Raw genomic sequence first — 24,888 nt, forward strand, 5'->3', positions numbered from 1 at the left:
CATCTTGTCAGCAAGGATTTAAATCCTATTACGTAAAACATAAATCTTATTACTCGAGTGACGTTCGGATTACCACAGTAGTAAAGTTCTTAATCCCAAACTCGACATTTGCATCTAAAGATATTCCTGTCGTTATTGTCAAAGATTGTTTTATGATTAAAGAAAAACAATAAAGAGTAATCGAATGGATATAATAAACTGACAACCCTCAGAAAATTCAACTGTAGCCTTTATTTTAAATACAAAATTAAAAAATTACTTGCTTACAAAAATAAAAGATTACTTGCATATAAAAACAAAAACATTCCTTTAAAAAAAATATATTTATCATTTATCTTACGTATAGAATATATAATATAGAGTAATAGAATATAATAAGTAATAAAGTAATACTGTTTTTTAGAGGACATAACAAGTAGTAGAGTAATACTTTTTCTTTCTTTGATGTTGTCATTTCTGCATCTTAGTTTTCCATAAGTTTTAATAATTTAGAAGTAATATACTTCCTCTTCTTAAATATTGCAACTTGCAACAGTGTAGATCCAAGATGGTTACGAGCATTTGTTACAGCTAAAAATTCATCAGGTTGCAAGGCTTCTATAGTCTCAATAACTTTAACGTTACCATTCTTGGTGTCTTTAAATAATTTTTCAATCAGTCTGAACAGGCTATTAATATCCTGGTTGTTGGAAACATCAATCGGTGCTTTACCTTCCTTGTTTTTAATGTTATAACTTGCACCATATGTAAGTAGAGATTTGACAATATCTAGTGAACCATTCTTAGCAGCAATGTGAAGCGACGCGGTGCCGCTTGTTGTTGTTTTAGCATTTATAAAGTCATTCAATTTATCACGAGTTACATGCTCTAACAAAAGTTCGACCAACTCCTTGTAATTTTTCGAGGTAGCTGTGTGTAACGGTGTGTTACCTTTGTTAGTAACTTGAGTAACATCGGCTCCGTTTTCTAATAAGAATTTCACGACATCAGCGTGTCCATTACTAACAGCATAATGCAATGGGGTTCTTCCATCAACGTCTCTATCGTTGACATCGGCTCCATTTCTTAACAGATTCCGAATAGTCTGTACATCGCCTTTACTGGCAGCAATGTTGATTTCTTTTTGCAAATACTCGGTGATCTCCGCTGCTCCGCTACCTCCAATTTCAAATCTAAGGTTAATCAACCTTATTTGTTGGATAATATTCAAAACAGTGGGATGAGTTGGTCCAAAAACAGCGCTTCTTTTCCCCAAACATTCGCTGTAAATTTTATGTGCGCTAATATATTTACCCAGACAAAAATACGTATTTGCTAGATTGTATTGAGTGTTCAAGGTATCTGGATGATTTTCACCGAAAATGGTTTTCTGGATATCGAAAAGTTCTTGATGAGCCTTCAATGATTCGTCATATTTTTTCTGTTTCAAATGTAACCCAGCCATATTAAATAATGTTCTCAGGGTATCGGAATGATTTTTACCCAAAACAGTTCTCTTCTTCTCAAGCACTATTTCGTACATTTTTAAGGCTTCCTCGTATTTGCCTTGGTTACCTAATACCATTGCTATATTATTTTGGGCACAAATAGTGGCGTGGTGATTTGCACCATATATCTCTTTTCTCTTTTGAAAAACATCCTTGTTCATCTCTAATGCTTCTTCGTATTTTTCTTGTTTGTCTAACACCATCGCCATGTGAAACTGAGTGGTCAAAGTATCTTCGTGTCTAGGTCCTAATAATTCCTTCTGTTTTTTATATACTTCTTGATAAATATCTAAAGCTTCATCATCTTTCCCTTGTCTATGAATTATTAACGCACATGAGCTTCTTGTATTTAAAGTATCCTTGTGGTATAATCCTAATGTTTCTTTCTGTTTCTGATAAATCTCGTCCTGCAACTCGACAGCTACTTCATAAGCTCCTTGTTTATACAGTATTTTGGCTATGTATGTCAGAATCTCTAAGGTGGCAGGATTATATGGTCCTAGTATTTCTTTTCTTGTTTCTATCGCGTTTGTGAAGAACCTTAATGCCATGTCGTAATTTTCCTGGTTTAAGAACAGTAAAGCTGCACCAATCTGAGTGGATATGTCGCCTTGACCTATTACTTTCAATTGTTCGATTTTTGGAAAATTACTGTGCATTGCAGCAACTATTAGACTTTGCTTTTCCCGATCACGAGCACTCATTATTGCTTTTATTTTATCAATATTCTTTATCTTATTCAGCTCGTAAATAACTTTGGAGTTACCATTTCTAACATTTCGAAATGATTCATCCACTAATTTAAGTAGATCATTTATGTTTTTATCTGCAGCAAAATGGAATGGTGTTTTTTCATCGTCAGAAATAGCATTATATATCGCACCATTAGATAGCAAAATCATAACTATTTTTAAATGAGAAAACTTTGCAGCATAGTGCAGGGGAGTAAACGCCTTGTTGCCAGTTGCATTAGGATTAGCTTTATTTTCCAACAGAATATTTATTATTTTGTCATATCCTTTCCATGCGGCATAATGTAATGGTGTTCCCTGATAGCCTTTTGCACCAGCATGTTTGGCATTAACAAACGCTCCCATTCTGATGCACTTCTCAACTTCTGAAGAGTTCTTACGTTTTACAGCCTCGAATAATTTCTCAGTTGATAATAATTGGAAAATGATAATTTCGCTATTAGTCACTTCTATTGGTGTTCTGATTAATTTATCAGGAGTATTATAAACTGCGCCATTCTCTAATAAAATTTCAACAACTTCTTCTTGATCATAGTAAGCAGCAAGATGCAGAGGACTTCGTCCATTACGATCTTGAATGTTAATATCAGCACCTTCTGCTATCAAGTACCTTACAACTTCCATCTGACCCTTCCCCGCAGCATAATGTAATAATGTTTGATTGTCTATACCAAGATCATGAATACTACAGCCTTTAATAAGCAAAAATTTAACGATATCTTTAAATCCTTCTCGGGCCGCAATGTGTATGGGTTTCGAACCAACAGTGTTCCTAGCATTAACATCACACCCCTCATTTATTAGGTATTTTATCATTTCTAAATTACCTGCCTGTGCAGCAATATGTAATACTGTCCAATCATCAATACATTTAGCATTAATATTTATTTTCTTGTGCAACAGTAACGCTTTTACACATTCTAATTGTTTATGTGCAACTGCTTGCTCTAAAGCCGTTCTATTTTTGGAGTCTTTAATACTGACATCTGCTGCATTCTTTAATAGTACTCTAACAACATCTACATTTTCATCTTTGGTCACTGCTAAATGTAGTGGTGTACCATCCATACATTTAGCATTAACATTAGCTCCTTTTGATAATAAAAGCTCAACCATTTCCTTATGACACCCCGCTGCAGCCAAATGCAATGGTGTAATGCTTATTGCAGTAGTAACATTAACATCAGCTCCTTGTGCGATTAAGGCATTCGCTATTTCTGTGTGACCACTTTCAGCAGCCGTGTGTAACGCCGACATAGTTTGACGAAATTTTATGTCAATATGAGCGCTGTTTTGCAATAAAACATTTATAATATCTTCATCGCCAGCAGAAACTGCCAACGATAAAGGTTGACCCTCGTTTACATTAACATCAGCTCCATTGGCGATCAGAACTTCAACGATTTCTTTGGAATTTTCTTTAATAGCACAACACAATGGTGTCATATTATCTCCATTTTTGGCATTAACATTGGCCCCATTCGTTATCAAGATCTCAACGAGTTCTTTATTTTCTATTTCTACAGCTAAATGTAATGGAGTATTGCCTGCAATACATGTAGCATTAACTTTAGCATTATATTTTATTAGAAGATTAACAACATCTTTGTAGCCTCCCATAACAGCTGATTGTAATGGTGTAAAACCCAGGATACCTCTATTGTTAACTTTAGCTCCATTTTTTATTAGAAGAATAACATTATCTTCATGTCCATGAATAGCAGCTATATTCAATGGCGTAGTACCATCATCACATTCAGCATTGACTTTAGCTTTATTTTTTATTAAAAGATCAATAATATTTTTGTCACCTTTAGTAGCAGCTGCATGCAATGGTGTAATACCGCAATAGTTTTTAGCATTTACTTCAGATTTATTTTTTATCAAAAGATCACAAATATCTTTGTTACCGTTTTTAGTGGCTACGTATAATGGCGTGCAATTCGTAATATCTTTAATATTAACTTTAGCTTTATTTTTTATTAGAAGGTCTATAACATCTTTGTGGCCTCTCAAAGCAGCTAAATGTAATGGAGTGATACCACTATTATCTTGTGCATTAACTTCTGCTCCGTTTTTTATTAAGAGTTCAGCAATTTCCTTATAACCCTTTTCTGCTGCATAGTGCAATAGCGTCTCTTTATGTTCAACTGTAACATTAATATTGATACTGTATTTGAGAAGAGTGACAACTATTTCTAAATGACCATTTTGTACTGCAAGATGCAGTGGAGTGAAACCTTCAACAGTGGCTATGTTAGTATTGGCATTATTATTTAGTAGAGCCTCAACAATTCTCTCATTTCCACCTTTTGCTGCATAGTGCAAAGGTGTATTGTTATAAGTTTTATCAGAAACATTAGCATTAGCTCCATGTTCTAATAAAATGTTAGCTATTTTCTCGTAACCATTCTCTATTGCATAATGTAATGGTGTAGAACCATCTAGAACTCTAACATTAACATCAGCACCATTTAAAATCAGAATATTTACTATCTCCAAATGACCATGTAGTGCTGCCGTATGTAATGGGGTTCCTCTTGTATCGCTTCTTGCATTAACATTTGCCCCCTTTTTAAGTAAGAACTCAACTATCTCTAGGTGTCCACACTCAGCAGCTACATGTAGTAAAGTACAACTATCCATAGCCTGTGTAAAATCAACATCTACTTCCTTTTCCAGAAGAACTTTAACAACATCAATATGATTATTCGTTACTGCAGAGAGTAAAGGTGGGAAACTAATTCGATCTTGAGTGATAATATTAGCACCAGTCATTAGTAGAATTTCAACAATATTCCTGTTACCATTTTCAGCTGCAATATGCAGTGGAGTTTTTTTATTATTATCGCGATCATCGATACATAACTCTGTTTCCTCTACAAAAAATTTTACAATATTTGCCCTTCCGTATAAAGCAGCAATGTGCAGTGGGCTTTGACCATTAATATTCTTCACATTAAGACTTACATTCTGATTAAGAATAAACTTTACAACTGCAAGACTGGGTCCTTTGGCAGCAAAATGTATTGTGGTCCACATATTATTATCTCTAGCATGAATGTCCACTCCTTTTTTGATACAATCCTTCAAGTTTTCTAGATTTCCTTCTTCTAATGCAACAAACATCCGTTTTTGATTAGTAACTATAGCTAGACAATGACCATATTTATCCTTTAATTTGGAGATATCTTCTTTTATCAACTTGCCAATTTTTTTCTTCTTCTTGAGTATATTTTCTGTAGTTAATTTTCTAGCATTTAGAATAACTGATATAGAAGGATCAGGTAATAATATGTGAACTAAAGCATTGTCATGTGCTAAGTAATTATGCAAACATTTTCCAGTTAATAGAGGAGTACTATAATCTAAGAAAAATAGATCATCTTCTAAGTAATTTTTTGAACTGCCTAATATTGACATTATATCCAGCACAAGCATCTTTACTACTACTTGTAGTTTTTTATTCTGTTTATAGAAAGAGAGTTTATCAATTAATTGATCATTCAATGCATTAGTGTTTAAAATGTTCTGCAATTCTGATAACTTCAGTTCAAGCTGATTATTATGCTCTATTTCTGATATTTTATTGTTCGTCCGGTTTTGTTTATACATAGGTATCAAAGAACCTTTTACACTTAATTTTTCTCTTAATGACTCAATCCATTTGATATCATTTATTTCAAATTCAATGATACCAACAATTTTGAATATTATTCTGTATATTTCTGTAAGGTACATTTCATCTTGCATTCTTAACTTAACACAATGAGCGATTTTTATAATCAGTTCAGCAATTTCTTTAAGACTACGCGAATTTATTTTAGAAATAATACTCTGTAGTATTTTATTAGCAAACAATTTATATACTCTAACAAAATTGTGATTAATCTCTGTATTACTATAGATAAAACCAAAACTCCGTAAAGTTACGAATCCTACAACATAATCAGTCTTCTTGCTTGTTGATTCAGTGTTTGCAAGATGTAGTATGTTATTAATTTCATCAAACAGTTCTTCTTCATAATTTGTTTGCATTACAGTATTGCTTAATTCTTCAATTAATTCCTCAAGTTCCTCGAGTTCCATTATATTATAGTTCTCTCGAATCATTGTATCAAACTCGATATTACTAAGTTCTCCAATAATCTCTTGTATCTCATCTACATTTTCACTATCAATAATGTTTTGCAATAATATTCTGATCACTTTAACTTTATTGCCGAAAAAAATATTAGTAATCACCTCACCGATTTCTCTGATATCGATTTGAATATCAATACAAAAATTAACATCTGTATTCTTCTCGATCTCTGTTCTCTTGGAGAGTGAATAAGCGTGCGAAAATGAATTATGTAAGTCTATAACGACTTCTCTTGTATACTTTGGTAACGACAGTAGAAGCAGTGCACTCATAGTATTGGATAATTTAGGAGATTCCAGAGTGTTTTGTAAATATTCACCGATAACTTGCAAGACTCTTGTGATAATTAATTGTCCTTCCCTTGTTGCAGGATCAATTGATAATGCCAACTGTACATAATTATTTATTTTATCTAAAGAATACATATCCCTAATCTGTTGGTAATCAGTATACAACTCTTCAAATTCAGGAGAATTGCTAATAATACTTGCAACAACTATCTCCCGCTTTAATTTTGGAAGATCCGAAATTTTACTAATATCCATTGTGTTTATGTTATTCTTCAGTTCTTCAAGTTTCTTTCCAAAATTTTGTAATTGGTTTAGTATTTTTCTTTTATTCAATATAGCAAAATAAAACAGATTAATTTCTTGTTGTTTAATGTAAGAAGAAACAAAGCAGACTAAACAGAATTCTATTTCTTCCCAAGGTATTATATTATAGGTTGATTTCAATTGCTGTTTCAGTATATGAATATTTTGTGCAATAAATTTTGCTATGAATAAAAACTTTGTATCCACTTTTTCTGTATCTATATACTCTGATTTTAACAAGTTAATGTTCTGAAGTATTAATTCAATCCGTTCTTTAATATTATTAAGATCACAACCATAACTTTTACCCTGTTTGGAAGTGTTAGAGAAGAAACGGAGGTTTATTAATTTACTTTCAACAAAAATTTCTATTTTGTCCGACAATGGTACATTTTTTAGCTTTAATTCTTCATAAGCTCTTGAAAGAATTTCATCCAATTCCTCCAAATGAGAAGTAAAATAATTACCTGGCCATTTTTGAATTAGTGTATCAAGAAGCTCGATGTTACCTGAACGTATGGCATAGTAAAATGCATTATGGCTTACTTCGTCTTCATAATCAGGTAGTATAACACTTTCATCGATATTTATAGATAAGTTAGTTAGAATTTTATTATCAAGTAGGTATTTTAGTATCTCCTGCTTATTTTCCTTACAAGCTAAAATAACTAAGTTAGTGTTTTTAATAGGATTGTTAGTATTATTGTAGTAATCTTGTAAAGCTGTTTGATCTTCTGTCTCCCTTATATGATCAATTAAATAGTTTAACTTTTTTAAACTATTAATATCACCTGCTAATGTTGCTTTTTCAAGTTCAATGAAAAGCATTAGAAAAAGTTCTTCAGTTTTTGCTTTTTCGTTGTACAGCTTTTTATATTCTCTTACAAACTCCTCTTTTGATGCGAATGAACGTAATAAAAATTTTTTATGTTCTTGACAAGAACTAGACTGCTGTTTAGATACATTCGCAGCCTCCATTATTTATATCAGTATTATAATAATAAAGTTAATTTAATATGACAAAATTAAAAATAATATCTTCTGAGGCACACTTATTTTGGTGATGCAAAGAAATTAGTTACTCTTTGGTGTGTAATATTGTATTTGCGAAAATACGTTATAGAAGCCTTTCAAAAGGACCTTCTAGAATGATGTGTATACATTTGTGAAATCATCTTGTATAAAAATAAGAATTGTGTGAATATAAAAGTTCAAATCTTCACAACAAAATCAAACAATATTTCATACACAAATGTGATCACTATAAACTGGTTTTTTGATATAACAGAATTATTATAAACAACAGTACGAATGGTACATATGAAACAAAGAACACTCAGAAACCGTTACTAAACAGAAGCCGGTAAAACTTTATAACAGTCCTGGGATAAACGACGCATTTTGTCCTGTTCAATCGAGCCGCAGTCATCCCCACCAGTTTGTAGAACAGTTTCTATAGCGCCAACGTTGCGTTTCACGTTATCCATGTCTCATAACCGTTGATATTTGAACGATAACATCGGAATAAGCTTTATTAATAAAGCATTTCTTAGAACAATAACTGTATGGAACGCAACAGCTATGGATTTGGAAATAAGGAATGTACAGGTGGTAAATCTACAGGATCTGAAAACCTTACATGATGTGAAGAGAGACAAAATGTGTGAAAGTAAGTACAAGGTGTCTCATAACTCGCGTAACACCTGGAAATAAGGGGTTGCTGGGGTGATACTGAACAACTTTTTCCTTTACCAAAATCTTGGTTGAAGCTTCGTTTTTGAATTATTAACGAAAAAAACACTGGCCAATGAGAGCGCGTGTAGAGCGCGCGCTCAACACGAAGGCTTTGGCTCTCAACCGCGCTCGGTCGTGGTCGTGAAAAAACGAATTGGCACTGCGTGGGTATCGAGAGAAGCCTGCGACAAATGTTACATCGTCTTAAATTAACAACAATGTGGAATTAGTCGCACGTTTCCCTACATACCCAAGCTGTGCCAATGCATTTGTTCACGACCACGATCGAGCGTGGTTGAGAGCCAACGCTCTCGTGATTCAGCGCGCACTCTATGCTCGCTCTGATTGGCCAGTGTTTTTTGTTAATAATTCAAAAACGAAGCTTCAACCACCATTGTGATAAAGGAAAAAGTTGTTCAGAATCACCCCAGCAACCTCCCAATTTCGGGAGTAACGTGAGTTCCGGGACACGCTGTATATTTTTTACATCTTCTTTTGTACGATTTGAAACTCGTTCGTCGTATGAATTATTCATGAAAAAAAAAGCAATTATTACAGAGTGAAATGGTATTCACTATTTTGTTTTGCGTTTACGGTATCATCTATTAAGCGATCAATTAAGCATACGAACTTCATCTTTATATCCAGAATGGAAGATACTCCGGCACGATGCTTCTAATCAACTGGCATAAAAAGAACGTACAATTGTTTCCATAACTCCATTCAAATTACACAATTTTCCTTTCAAGTTATAAAGAATAAAAAACAATAAAGACTAATCGAATGGATATAATAAACCGACGAACCGCAGAAAATTAAACTGTAGCCTTTATTTTAAACAACAAAAACATAAAATTACTTGCTTACAAAAAATAAAATATTCTCTTTAAAAAAAATATATATATTTATCATTTATCTTACGTATAGAGTATATAATATAAAAGTAAATAAAATATATTTTTCTTTCTCTTATATTGTCGTTTCTGCATCTTAGTTTCCCATAAGTTTTAATAAATTAGAAGAAATATACTCCCTCTTATTGAATATTGCAACTTGCAACAGTGTGGATCTAAGATTGTTACGAGCATTTGTTACAGCTAAAAATTCATCGGGTTTCAAGGCTTGTATATTCTCAATAACCTTAACATTACCATTCTTTGTGTCTTTAAATAATTTTTCAATCAGTCTGAACAGGCTATTAATATCCTGGTTGTTGGAAACATCAATCGGTGCTTTACCTTCCTTGTTTTTAATGTTATAACTTGCACCATATGTAAGTAGAGATTTGACAATATCTAGTGAACCATTCTTAGCAGCAATGTGAAGCGACGCGGTGCCGCTTGTTGTTGTTTTAGCATTTATAAAGTCATTCAATTTATCACGACTTACATGCTTTAACAAAAGTTCGACTATCTCCTTATAACTTTTTGAAGTAGCTGTGTGTAACGGTGTGTTACCTTTGTTAGTAACTTGAGTAACATCAGCCCCGTTTTCTAATAAGATTTTCACGACATCAGTGTATCCATTACCAACCGCATAATGCAATGGAACTCTTCCATCAACGTCTTTATCGTTGACATCGGCTCCATTTCTTAACAGATTCCGAATAGTCTGTACATCGCCTTTACTAGCAGCAATGTTGATTTCTTTTTGCAAATACCCGATGATCTCCGCTGCTCCGCTACCTTCCATCTTAAATCTATCGTTAATTAACTCTATGTGTTGTTTAATATTCAAAACAGTGGGATGAGTTGGTCCAAAAACAGCGCTTCTTTTCTCTAAGCATTCGCTGTAAATTTTAAGTGCGCTAATAAATTTACCCTGCCAAAAATACGTATTTGCTAGATTGTATTGTGTGTTCAAGGTATCTGGATGACTTTCACCGAAAATGGTTTTCTGGATATCGAAAAGTTCTTGATGAGCCTTCAATGATTCGTCATATTTTTTCTGTTTCAAATGTAACCCAGCCATATTAAATAATGTTCTCAGGGTATCGGAATGATTTTTACCCAAAACAGTTCTCTTCTTCTCAAGTACTATTTTGTACATTTTTAAGGCTTCCTCGTATTTGCCTTGGTTACCTAATACCATTGCTATATTATTTTGGGCAGAAATAGTGACGCGGTGATTTGCACCGAATATCTCTTTCCTCTTTTGAAAAACATCCTTGTTCATCTCTAATGCTTCCTCGTATTTTTCTTGTTTGTCTAAAACTAACGCCATGTGAAACTGTGTATTCATAGTATCTTCGTGTCTTGGTCCTAATAATTCCTTCTGTTTTTTATATATTTCTTGATAAATATCTAAAGCTTCATCGTTTTTCCCTTGTCTGTGAATTATTAACGCAAATGTGCTTCTTGTATTTAAAGTATCCTTGTGGTATAATCCTAATGTTTCTTTCTGTTTCTGATAAATCTCGTCCAGCAACTCGACAGCTACTTGAAAAGATCCTTGTTTATACAGTATTTTGGCTATGTCTGTCTGAATCTCTAAAGTGGCAGGATTATATGGTCCTAGTATTTCTGTTCTTCTTTCTAACGCGTTTGTAATGAACCTGAGCGCCATGTTGTAATTTTCCTGGTTTGCGAACAGTAAAGCTGCATCAATCTGAGTGGATATGTCGCCTTGACCTATTAGTTTCAATTGTTCGATTTTTGGAAAACTACTGTGCATTGCAGCAACTATTAGACTTTGCTTTTCCCGATCAGAAGCACTCATTATTGCTTTTATTTTATCAATATTCTTTATCTTATTAAGCTCGTAAATAACTTTGGAGTTACCATTTCGAACATTTCGAAATGATTCACCCACTAATTTGAGTAGATCATTTACATTTTTATCTGCAGCAAAATGGAATGGTGTTTTTTCATCGTCAGAAATAGCATTATATATCGCACCATTAGACAGCAAAATCATGACAATTTTTAAATGAGAAAACTTTGCAGCATAGTGCAGGGGAGTAAACGCCTTGTTGCCAGTTGCATTAGGATTAGCTTTATTTTTTAACAGAATATTTATTATTTCGTCATATCCTTTCCATGCTGCAAAATGTAATGGTGTTCCCACATAGCCTTTTGCTCCAACATGTTTGGCATTAACAAACGCTCCCATTCTGATGCACTTCTCAACTTCTGATGAGTTGTTACGTTTTACAGCCTCGAATAATTTCTCAGTTGATGATAATTGAACAATGACTTTTTCGCTATTAGCCATTTCTCTTGGTGTTCTGGAAAATTTATCAACAGTATTATAAACTGAGCCATTCTCTAATAAAATTTCAACAACTTTTTCATAACCATTGTTAGCAGCAATATGCAGAGGACTCAATCCAGTACGATCTTGAATGTTAATATCAGCACCTTCTGCTATCAAGTGCTTTACAGCTTCCACCTGACCCTTCATCGCAGCATAATGTAATAATGTTTGATTGGCTGCACCAAGATCATCGATACTACAGTCTTTACTAAGGAAAAATTTAACGATATCTTTAAAACCTTCTCTGGCCGCAATGTGTATGGGTTTCGAACCAGCAGCGTTCCTAGCATTAACATCACACCCTTCATTTATTAGGTATTTTACCATTTCTAAATTACCTGCCTGTGCAGCAATATGTAATATTGTCCAGTCATCATTACATTTAGCATTTATATTTATTTTCTTGTTGTGCAATAGTAATGCTTTTACACAATCTAACTGTTTATATGCAACTGCTTGCTCTAAAACCCTTCTATTTTTTGGGTCTCTAATACTGACATCTGCTCCATTCTTTAATAGTACTCTAACAACATCCACATTTTCATCTCTGGTCACTGCTAAATGTAATGGTGTACCATCCATAGATTGAGCATTAACATTAGCTCCTTTTGATAATAAAAGCTCAACCATTTCCTTATGACACCCATCTGCAGCCAAATGCAATGGTGTAATGCTTATTGCAGTAGTAACATTAACATCAGCTCCATTAGCGATTAAGGTATTCGCTATTTCTGTGTGACCTCTTTCAGCAGCTGTATGTAACGCTGACATAGATTGTCGAAATTTTATGTCAATACGAGCATTGTTTTGCAATAAAACATTTATAATATCTTTATAACCAGCAAAAACTGCCAACGATAAGGGTTCACCCTCGTTTACATTAACATCAGCTCCATTTACGACGAGAACTTCAACGATTTCTTTGGAATTTTTTTTAATTGCACAACACAATGGTGTCATATTATTTCCATTTTTGGCATTAACATTGGCCCCATTCCTTATCAAAATCTCAACGAGTCCTTTATTTTCTATTTCTACAGCTAAATGTAATGGAGTATTATCTCCAACACCCACAGCGTTAATTTCAGCATTATTTTCTATTAGAAGATTAACAACGTTTTTGTAGCCTCCCATAATAGCTGAGTGTAATGGTGTGAAACCAAAGATACCTTTATTATTAACTATAGCTGCATTTTTGATTAGAAGAATAACATTATCTTCATGCCCACACGTAGCAGCTACATTCAATGGCGTAGTACCATCATCACATTTAGCATTGACTTCAGCTTTATTTTTTATTAAAAGATCAATAATATTTTTGTCACCTTTAGCGGCAGCTGTATGCAATGGCGTAACACCGCAATTATTTTTAGCATTTACTTTAGCTTTATTTTTTATCAAAAGATCACAAATATCTTTATTACCGTTTTCAACAGCTGCGTGTAATGGTGTGCAACCATTAATATTTTGAATGTTAACTTTAGCTTTATTTTCTATTAGAAGGTCTATAACATCTTTGTGGCCTCTCAAAGCAGCTAAATGTAATGGAGTGAGATCAGTATCATCTATTGCATTAACTTCTGCTCCGTTTTTTATCAAGAGTTCAGCAATTTCCTTATAACCCTTTTCTGCTGCATAGTGCAATAGCATCTCTTTACGTTTAGCTGTAACATTAATATTGGTACTGTGTTTGAGAAGAGTAGTAACTATTTCTAAATGACCATTTTGCACTGCAAGATGCAGTGGAGTAAAACCTTCAACAGTGGTAATGTTAGTATTGGCATTATTTTCTAGTAGAGCCTCAACAATTCTCTCATGTCCATTCATTGCTGCATAGTGCAAAGGTGTATTGTTATAAGTTTTATCAGAAACATTAGCATTAGCTCCATGTTCTAATAAAATGTTAGCTATCTTCTCGTGACCATTCTCTATTGCATAATGTAATGATGTACAACCATCTAGAACTCTAGCATTAACATCAGCACCGTTTAAAATCAGAGTATTTACCACTTCCAAATGACCATTTAGAGCTGCCGTATGTAATGGGATTCCTCCTCTATCGTTTCTTGCATTAACATTTGCCCCTTTTTTAAGTAAGAAATCAACAATCTCTTGGTGGCCAAACTCTGCAGCTACATGAAGCATAGAAAAACCACCCACAGACTGTGTAAAATCAACATCTACTTCATTTTTTAGAAGGACTTTAACAACATCAATATGATTATTCCGTACTGCAGAAAGTGAAGGTGGGTAACTAATTAGATCTTGAGTGTTAATATTAGCACCATTCATTAGTAGAATTTCAACAGTATTTTTATTACCATTTTCAGCTGCTGTATGCAGTGGAGTTTTTTTATTATTATCGCGATCATCGATACATAACTCTGTTTCCTCTACAAAAAATTTTACAATATTTGCCCTTCCATATAAAGCAGCAATGTGCAGTGGGCTTTGACCATTAATATTCTTCACATTAAGACTTACATTCTGATTAAGAATAAACTTTACAACTTCAAGACTGGATCCTTTGGCAGCAAAATGTACTGTGGTCCACATATTATTATCTCTAGCATGAATGTCCGCTCCTTTTTTGATACAATCTTTTAAGTTTTCCAGATTTCCTTCTTCTAATGCAACAAACATCTGTTTCTGATTAGAAACTATAGCTAGACAGTAACCATATTTATCCTTTAATTTGGAGATATCTTCTTTCATCAATTTGCCAATTTTTTTCTTCTTCTTGAGTATATTTTCTGTTGTTAATTTTGTAGCATTTAGAATAACTGATATAGAGGGATCAAGTAATAATATGTGAACTAAGGCATTGTCATGTGCTAAGTAGTTACGCAAACATTTTCCAGTTAATAGAGGAGTATTATAATCTAAGAAAAATAGATCATCTTCTAAGTAATTTTTTAAACTGCCTAAAATTGACATTATATCCAGCACAAGCATCTTTATTACTACTTGGAGTTTTTCATTCTGTTTATAGGAAGAGGATTTATCAATTAATTGTTCATTCAATGCATTAGTGTTTAAGATGTTTTGCAATTCAGATAACTTCAGTTCAAGCTGATTATTATGCTCTATTTCTGATATTTTATTGTCCGTCCGTCTTTGTTTATACATAGGTATGAAAGTACCTGTTACATGTAATTTTTCTCTTAATGACTCAATCCATTTGATATCATTTATTTCAAATTCAATGATGCCAACAATTTTGTAGATTATTCTGTATATTTCTAAAATGTACATTTCATCTTGTATTCTTGATTTAACACTGTGAGCGATTTTTATGACCAGTTTAGCAATTTCTTTAAGACTGCGAGATTTGATTTGAGGAGTAATATACTGTAGTATATTATTAGCAAAGAATTTAATTCCTCTAACCATATTGTGATTAATCTCAGTATCACTACAGGTAACACTTAAACTCTGTAAAGTTATGAATCCTGTAACATAATCAGTTCTCGTCCTTGTTGATTCACTGTTTCTAAGATGTATTATGTTATTAATTTCATCAAACAGCTGTTTCTCATAAATGGATTTTATTACATTATCACTTAATTTTTCAATCAATTCCTCAAGTTTCTCGAGTTCCGTTATATTGCAGTTCTCTCGAATCATTTTATCAAACTTGATAGTACTAAGTTCTCCAATAATCTCTTTTATCTCATCTACATTTTGACTATCAATAAGTTTTTGCAAAAGTATTCTGATCATTTTAATTTTATTGCCGTAAAAAATATTAGTAACCACCTCACCGAATTTTCTGATATCATTTTGAATACCAATAAAAAAATTAACATCTGTATTCTTCTCAATCTCTGTTCTCTTGGAGAGTGAATAAGCGTGCGAAAATGAATTACGTAAGTCTATGACGACTTCTCTTGTGTACTTTGGTAATGACAGCAGAAAAAATTCACTCGTAGTATTAGATAATTTAGGAGATTCCAGTGTGTTTTTGAAATATTCACCAATAACTTGCAAGACTCTTGTAATAATTAATTGTCCTTCCCTTCCTGTAGGATCAATTGCTAATGCCAACTGTACATAATCATTCATTTTGTCTAAAGAATACATATCTCTAATTTGTTGGTAATCAGTATACAACTCTTCAAATTCAGGAGAATTGCTAATAATACTAGCAACAACTATCTGCCGCTTTAATTTTGGAAGATCCGAAAATTTACTAATATCCATTGTGTTTATGTTATTCTTCACTTCTTCAAGTTTCTTTCCAAAATTTTGTAATTGGTTTAGTATTTTCCTTTTATCCAATATCGCAAAATAAAACAGATTAATTTCTTGTTGTTTAATGTAAGAAGAAACAAAGCAGATTAAACAAAACTCCATTTCTTCCCAAGGTATTATATTATAGGTTGATTTCAATTGCTGTTTCAGTATATGAATATTTTGTGCAATAAATTTTGCTATGAATAAAAACTTTGTATCTACTTTTTCTGCATCTATATACTCTGTTTTTAACAAGCTAATGTTCTGAATTATTAATTCAATGCGTTCTTTAATATTATTAAGATCACCCCTATAACTTTTACCCTGTTTGGAAGTGTTAGAGAAGAAACGGAGGTTTATTAATTTACTTTCAACAAAAATTTCTATTTTGTCCGACAATGGTATATTTTTTAGCTTTAATTCTTCATAAGCTCTTGATAGAATTTCATCCAATTCCTCCAAATGAGAGGTAAAATAATTACCTGGCCATTTGTGAATTAGTGTATCAAGGAGCTCAACGTTACCTGAACGTATGGCATAATAAAATGCATTATGGCTTGCTTCGTCTTCATAATCAGGTAGTATAACGCTTTCTTTAATATTCATGGATAGGTTAGTTAGAATTTTATTATCAAGTAGATATTTTAGTATCTCCTGCTTATTTTCCTTACAAGCTAAAATAACTAAGTTAGTGTTTTTAATAGGATTGTTAGTATTATTGTAGTAATCTTGTAAAGCTGTTTGATCTTCTATCTCCCTTATATAATTAATTAAATGGTTTAACTTTTTTAAACTATTAATATCACCTGCTAATGTTGTTTTTTCAAGTTCAATGAAAAGCATTAGAAAAAGTTCTTCAGTTTTTGCTTTCTCATTGTACAGCTTTTTATATTCTTTTACAAACTCCCCTTTTGTTGCAAATGAACGTAATAAAAACTTTTTATGTTTTTGATAAGAACTAGACTGCTGTTTAGATACATTCACAGCCTCCATTATTTATATCAGTATTATAATAATAAAGTTAATTTAATATTGACAAAATTAAAAATATCTTCTGAGAAACACTTACTTTGGTGTTGCAAAGAAATTATTTCCTCTTTGGTGTGTAATATATTTGTGAAAATATATTATAGATACCTTTCAAAAGGACCTTTTAGAAAGATTTGTATATATACATTTGTGAAATCACCTTGTATAAAAATAAGAGTTGTGTGAATGTAAACGTTCAAATCGGCTGCACTTCGTCTTAGGGGACCAATAATTTTTAAATAAAAAGTATCAAATCTTAAAGATTTTGACCTGGAACATTCGAAAATGCTGGTTAAAAGTCCAGGAAACCAATGGTTTGAAAAATACAACTGTGTGAAAAAAGTGTATTTTTGCGTACTTTGACAGGTTAGTACGACGCCATATAATCGTCACAACAAAACCAAACAATAATTCATGTATAAATGTGATCACAATAAAATGGTTTTATGATATAACAAAATTATTATAAACGACAGTACGAATGGTACATATGAAACAAAGAAGACTCAGAAACCGTGACCAATACAGGCGATGGTAAAATTTCATATTAATCCTTAGATAAACCATGCATATTTTCCTGTTCAATCGAGCCGCAGTCATCCCCACCAGTTCGTAGAACTATTTCTATAGCGTCAGCGTTGTGTTTCACGTTATCCGTGACTCATAAATGTTGATATTTGAACGACATCATCAGAATAAGCTTCATTAAGAAAGCATTTCGCAGAACAATAACTGTGTGAAACGCAACAGCTATGAAAATAAAGAAAGTACAGGTGGTAAATCCAGAGGCTCTGAAAACCTTACACGATGTGATAGAGAGGCAAATTATGTAAAAGTTGTATATTTTTAAAATCATTTTTATGATTTGAAACTCATTCGTCGTATGAATTATTCATAAAAAAAAACAATTATGACAGAGTGAAATGGTATTCATTATTTTGTTTCGCGTTTACGTCATTATCTATTAAGCGATCAATTAAGCGTACGAACTTCATCTTTATATCCAGAAGGGAAGATACTTCGGCACGATGCTTCTAATTAATTAGCACAGGTTTATAATACACGGCCAGGAAATTTTGAGCCGGCTACCTATCGTCTGTTTATGGAACACTATGGTATTACGGAACAACTTACTTCCTCAAGTAATTAGTCCCGAAGCAATTAGTACCTTTATGCCGGATATTATCGCGAAAGTAAGAGCCCGGCTCGTATATCATTCGAATCAACATTGGAGTCGAATTTACGAGGAGAGACATCGCTGAAAAGTCTACGGTTCATTTTACCAGGCTTTCGATCAAAATTACACGAGTGACGTTTGCTAAAATAAAAGACGGACGATATTTTTCATTATCTTGCTTGAAAAATGATCGATATTGTTACACTAATTGAACGTGATGTCAAAAAAAAAGAAAAGATTTAAAAATATAAAAAAACATAGTGTTCATATTTTCCTACAATTTCTTCTATCTTAGCATTAAAACAATAGTCATCGTTCTCATTTCAACCAAAAATGCTCCAACTATACCCAGAACGAAAATAAAGAAGAAGAAGAGAGTCGTATAAAAAAAAAGTTTCATTGTTCTTACCACTGCCGGGTATGTACAGGTTCAGAAACAGGCAGTCCTCGCTCTGATTGGTCAGGAACATGTACAAACGCTTCAGCTGTTGGTACCTGTCGAGGGGCATTTGCAGTAAAGCAACTGTGTCATTGCGAATGTCGGGAAAGTGCTGCGGGCAAACAGCTCCGAACGAATCCGCCAGCTTGATACCGTCCCAGGGGATCGGCGAGATCGGTGGTCGAAAACGTAAATCTCCTACGGGAGGTGCCGCGTACGGGATACCTCGAAACACTTCCACGGGATCTAGGTGTCTGCTGTTCAACTCCTGAAACACAGAATAAAAGCCCAATGAAATCGCTATAACCCGGGGTTCCAATTAAAATCCAGCAATTAAATATAAAGATTTTTAATTTACAGGGTATTTCAAATGAATTTGATTTTAGAGAGCTTACTATTTGCTATTACATTAAATTAGATTATTTTATCGAATTCTATAAAATTAGTTATTGAATAATTAAATTCTAAAATTCTGGCTAAAGTCCTGCTCAGTTATGTATAGAAGTGATCAGTGTAGATTGATAAATTAATGACTGGAGAGCAGGGTGATCACTAAAATCGTCAAATTCCCGAAATTATGTCGTTTTCAATTAGCACCATGAATTTCGGTATGCTAATAGCGACAAAAGTACCTCGTTACTTCAATTGGCGTGCGGAGCCTCCGATAGGAAGCTCTCTGACGGCAATATCTCTGCCGGGAACATTGAGTTAGATGTAAATCCTGTGTTTTATGTACACAAACGTGGCACGGATGTTCGTGTTACCGGGAACTAATTACCTAATTACCTTCTGGGTTTCGATTATCTCTGCTTTACGAGAGATTCGATCCGATGAACAATCAATCGAAATAGAACTAAAAAGGTTCGAAATTTTTTGATTTACACGTACGCGCTTTCTCACGCGCTTATTTCTATTGGCGATCAATCAAAGGGGTATAAACTGACGCGAAACAGAAGCGTTTTCACAGCGACACCAGCTGCTAACGAAACTCGATAATTGCTTTCGTTAGACGTAATTGCGCAGAAAAAGAAAACACTGCCATTCGCCAGGCTTTCTTCGAAGCAATTATACGGTGAGAGCTAATAAATCTCGTTTGGTACGCGTCGACGTTAATTGCAGCTGCCGGGTGCCGCACGGAAAAGACCCTTTTCCCTCTGCCCCTGATTCGAGAACGACGATGGAGCTGCATCGAGTTCAAAATCACGAATTCCCATTAACGGGAGGGCCTGTGATGTTACCCAGGGAATAATAAAGAGAGCAAGCCAAGATGCGGAAAAATCCTCGACCCTCTGGCCTTATTTCCACCCCCTTGAACCCTCTATAATTATAGCACTCCCTACTTTCTACTGAAAAGAATTCTTTTTTTTTTTCTTTGTCCCAGAGTGGAGATAATATCGGAATATATTTTGGTAATTTTTCAATTCTTTTTTCCAACGATAAAAACGATAATTATGACAGGAACTGTGGTACAGCAATCTCGGGACAGGGAAATTGGAGAACGAGGGAGGAAAATATTTAAAAATCGTTCTCCCTGGTGATTTAATCCGGTTCGTTCACGTGCTTTCGAGCACGTTAAAAATTAACGACCTTCACCTGTCGACATCGTTGACGGTCAACGGTCGTGTTCGTGAAAATGCCTATGAAGCAAGCCTGTTGACGCGTTTATTTATCCCCGCGAGACCCTCGATTTCCCTGGCTGCCATACGATTGATTTCTCTTCAATATTTCTGTTGATACCGCTCGGCGATTATCTTCAATTTTCTCTTTCCTCTCGTCCTCGAGCCCGCGTTTTACCATCGACTCGTATTTTTCACAAAATCATAGCGAATTAATAGTTGCATAAACATATTTTGCGATCAACGAATCCTAAAGAGATATCGCCTTTTCCTAGAAAATGTGAATTGGCACTGTTAAGAAATTTAAGGATCCTGGCCCAACCCCTAGAAAATCATTGCTCTATCAATGTCCTCGACGTAGAAGCCGACATTCGAGTTGATTCAAAGGCTCGTTCCTTGATTGTTCTTACCAGATTTTCCATAACTTTCGTTCTAATTACGCTTTTCATCGGACGATCGCGTTACCTTAATCACAGGGTAATTACGGTTACGCTAGTCCGCCGGTCAAACAGCCGGCTGGGTTGGTGGACGCGCGTGCAATCTGGCAATAATAATGGCCGCTCTCGGTAATGCCACCATAATTACGGAACGATGACATTACGTCGGCCTCGCTACGATGGACATTGTATACGCTTTGGACGGGTTCGAGCAGCACACGCCAACAATGGCGCATGATAAAATGTTTAGCAGTTTACATGCCAATTGTCCGCGACACAGGGAATCGCGACAGCTGTCGGCCAGCATGGACTTTATAGGCCGGTAAACGGCCGTGGAAAATGAAAATGTCTGTCGAATTTTCCGACGAGAAATATCGCCAGACGTTCCTACAACTCGTGCGTCATGGAATAACGATCAAGTTATGGAGGGATCGGAAGCTGTTCGTTATTTTATGAAAGCAGGTCTCCTCCGTGCTTGGGGGTGAACTTTTATGGGAGATCCTGGGGAAAGATAGTTTGATGCGGATTTTATTGGTTCCACGGTTGGAATTGGGTATTTGACGCAAGGTTCGACTAGGATATAGTATGTTTTATTCTTGTATCCTTCAATCGTTAATAAAAAAAAAAAAAAAAAATGAAATTTATAATAGGAAACTTTTGAACGCTGCTATGCTCTGAAGAAGAGTGTGTAATTTCACGGTACAGCAGGGTGCACGATTTTTCTTTCTTTCAAGAGAGCATTAGCGGAAAATTTCTGGCAGCGAAGCGTGGCGAGAAAAACGTAGCTTTTTCATAAACTAGGAACTAGCCCCTCGGATTTTCCAGCCGATTTATTTATCGTCGTGGCCCAGATCGGGCTGTTTAATTTTTAAACGAGAGACTAGTCGAGCGTCTGCGAATGCGTTATGAGCTCTAACCCCCTGCTAGATGCATGCAATTTCATCTTTTCACTCCGCGAGCATTCACATTTCTTTAGCGTTCCACGTCGCTAGGATAATGAAATGTTCGCGTAGCCAACATCGCGGAAATATTTGCGACTGTACGTGGTCGCGAAACTGGCCAGCTCGCTAAATACATCTTTCAAAATTATTTTAATTTACATGCACTGCCGTCCATAAATTACCGGACACTCTTTAAAACAGAATACTCTTTTCAAAATTGAACCAAATGACTTGAGGTTTTTCGAGAAGCTATACAAATTAATTTACTAAGATATGTGCTTTTGTCGTTTTAAAAAATCACAATTTGTCGAAATCGGGAAATAAATAGTAAAAAGCGATTTTTTAACTTTTTTATTTGAGACTGTAAAGAAAATTTAAAATATCTCTTTCGTAGATTCAAACAAGTTATGTGTATGCTGAAAATTTCATCGAGACCGGTCAACGCGTTTAAAAGTTATAATTAATTAAAATTTCTGAAAAACGTCACTTTTCATCTAAAAACATGACTAGTTATGTTAATTAGATGAAAAATCGCGATCTTCGGAAACTTTAATTACTTGTAATTTCTATATTTTAAATTTTCATTATAGGCTCTCATAAAAAAGATGAAAAATTACTCTTCACTATTCTCTTTCACGATTTCAACAAATTGTAATTTTTTAAAACGACAAAAGCACATATCTTAGTAAATTAATTTGTATAACTTCTCAAAAAAACATCAAGTCATTTGGTCCAATTTAAAAAAAAGTATTCTATTTTAAAGAGTGACTTATGGACGGCAGTGTACATTGCTGATCACGTAAGCTTTTAACATTTTTCATCTTCACTGTTATTTCCCCTCTTTAAAGAAACTTTTTAGATTGTACCGTGCGAAAAAGATCTTTGTTTGGAGAGGAAGGCAATCAATGTTGTGAAACGATCGGCACAGCCGTGTGTTCCTTTTGTCCCTGCGGCGTGTAACAGTGAATCGCGCGAAATGGAGCGGACCAGCAGCCGCAGGAGAAACGAGTCGCGTCGTGTTACAGCGTAATGTAGAGGCGAAAACCCTTTTCGCCGTCCCAGGCGAAAAACTTTTCTCGTTATCCATCCATCCAGCGGGACTGGCCAGGCTAAAAATGCCCTGTAAATTACGGGAGCGTAGTTCGTCCGGAACGGCCACACGAACGACTTGTTTCGCGTCAACTCGTGCAAATCTTCTCGTACTACTCGCCGATTTCGTTTGTACTTTCTTTGAATTTCAAAACGATAGAAAAATCGAATTTATTTATCGCAAGCGTAGAGAAAGATATCGCGTTAACCCCGAATGTTTCGTTCGTGTCGGTTCGCTTTAAAGGAACGATTTGAAATTCAGAAATGGTAATGCTTTAACGCGTCGCCAGATCGTGGAAGGCAGCCTTTTAAATTTGCAGAAGTAGCCGGATAAAAGATCGATTGAAAGCTGCTCGATAACTCGCGGATACTTTCGCGAGAACGAAATTGGCTGTCCGGTTTCCGTCACGATACTGGATTGCCTGTAAAATCATTCAACGCCCATCGATCCTTCCCCCTTGTCGATATGAATATCTATTAAACGCAATTCACGTCTACCACCTGGCTGGCCGATTGTCGCAGTAAACGTCAGAACCGCGCCGTTTTTACCGCTTGATTGACGTTTCTCAAATGCGACACCGATATTTCGTTTCCAAATCGTCCGCAACGATATACAGGCTGTTCGACAACAGGTGGGAGATTTTTTAAGGGATGATTCTAAGGATCAAAATAAGACGAAAATCAAGAAATTAATTTTGTCCAGTAATTAACGTTTAAAAATTCGAGTAAAAAGCGCCTGGAACCTGCTTTTATTTTGATCCCTTAAAAAATTTCCCACCTGTTGTCGAACACCCTATATAAATTTCTCTTCAAAAACCATGCGATATAATTGTAAAAGTATGAATTTTCAAATTGAATTAATCGAATCAGTATTCCACGGTCCTAAATATAGAATGTTTTCTAAGATACTCTAAGAAATCTAGATAAGGCAATAGTTTCAAGTCTCTATTCCAAGCTACTCCGCTTCTTCGAGGCTGTTCCTAATATCGGGCCAAAATCCTTGAATGGAAACGTCCATTGAATGACAATTGATCGGCAACTAAGACGTTCGTATCGGTGAAATTTTTTCGGACAGCCATTCTCGCGTGCTCCGATTCATATTTCCAATGCATCGGATATTCAAACCCTCTACTACCTAGCAACCATTCGAGTTCGATAGCCTTGCTATGGTTAAAACGGGAAGAATCGATATACTGAAATATTCCATGAATATCCCGGTGAAGATTTCCCAGTTTAACCTAACGACACTTATATCCTATCGGGAATTATTTATCCGATTGGACACGCGTTTTCCACTTCAGACACGATCACTTTCCCCCGGTGGCGTTATCGAAAATTCGATGAAAATAAAAAGTAACTTTTTCATCCTGCGATGCGTTTATATTAACAGGTCGAGCTTAAAAGGCAAGTTTATTCTGAAAACTTTCAACTTCAGGAAAAAGAGAGGGAGATCTTCCAAAGAATTTCCACTTGCTTCTTTTTCTACGTTCAAGTTTACTTTTGTAAGGAAAACGTTCTTAGCAGTGTTTTGTCAAGAAATACAGCTTTGAACGAATTAAAACCGTTTGATTGAAAGTACTCGAATGATCAGTCTAATTTCCAAGCGTCTTACGCTTCGAAACTTTCTTCGACTTTATTTTTTTCAGGAAAGAACAACTTATTCAACTCGTTTAGAGTTGAAAGAAACGTATAGCTAACAATTATCACCAATTAGCATAAGTATCGTATCAATTGAATTATTTCACTCGACGTAAATTGCAGAATTTTTTTTATCAAACAATTGAACGTTAAATTTTATTGCCGAGGATATGTGAGAAGCAGGTTGCTAAGATAATCTTAAGTGAAAAATGTAACTTAATTAAAAATGAAAAGCCAGGACGTACTGTCTTTCCTTAACCGATTATATCGAACTAAACTAAAGATAAAACGTCGCCAATACTTATACAGGGTGATCCTCTC

The 24,888-nt window shown here is 34.5% G+C and overlaps 2 protein-coding genes across 6 annotated transcripts in view; both read right to left on the minus strand.

Annotated features, from left to right (window-relative positions):
• The window catches only part of NLG-5 (neuroligin 5), a 133,897-nt gene that overhangs the window by 14,285 nt on the left and 94,724 nt on the right, over positions 1-24,888 (minus strand). For all 5 annotated transcript variants that reach the window (XR_013062786.1, XR_013062785.1, XM_076690260.1 and 2 more), the window contains one exon: positions 18,817-19,114. Coding sequence is in view for 3 of the 5 variants with exons in the window: in XM_076690260.1 (XP_076546375.1) it covers positions 18,817-19,114 (298 nt within the window). In the remaining 2 variants the exon portion in view is untranslated. The remainder of the gene's footprint in view (positions 1-18,816; positions 19,115-24,888) is intronic.
• LOC117606165 (uncharacterized) lies at positions 417-18,758 on the minus strand. Its single transcript, XM_076690155.1, has 3 exons — positions 17,589-18,758; positions 9,704-17,500; positions 417-7,957 (listed from the first exon to the last, which is right to left on the minus strand). The coding sequence occupies exons 2-3, from the start codon at positions 17,192-17,194 to the stop codon at positions 464-466; spliced, it is 14,985 nt and encodes a 4,994-aa protein (XP_076546270.1). The 5' UTR covers positions 17,195-17,500; positions 17,589-18,758; the 3' UTR covers positions 417-463.

Source organism: Osmia lignaria, chromosome 9, assembly GCF_051020975.1.
Source record: "Osmia lignaria lignaria isolate PbOS001 chromosome 9, iyOsmLign1, whole genome shotgun sequence".
Classification (NCBI taxonomy): domain Eukaryota; kingdom Metazoa; phylum Arthropoda; class Insecta; order Hymenoptera; family Megachilidae; genus Osmia; species Osmia lignaria.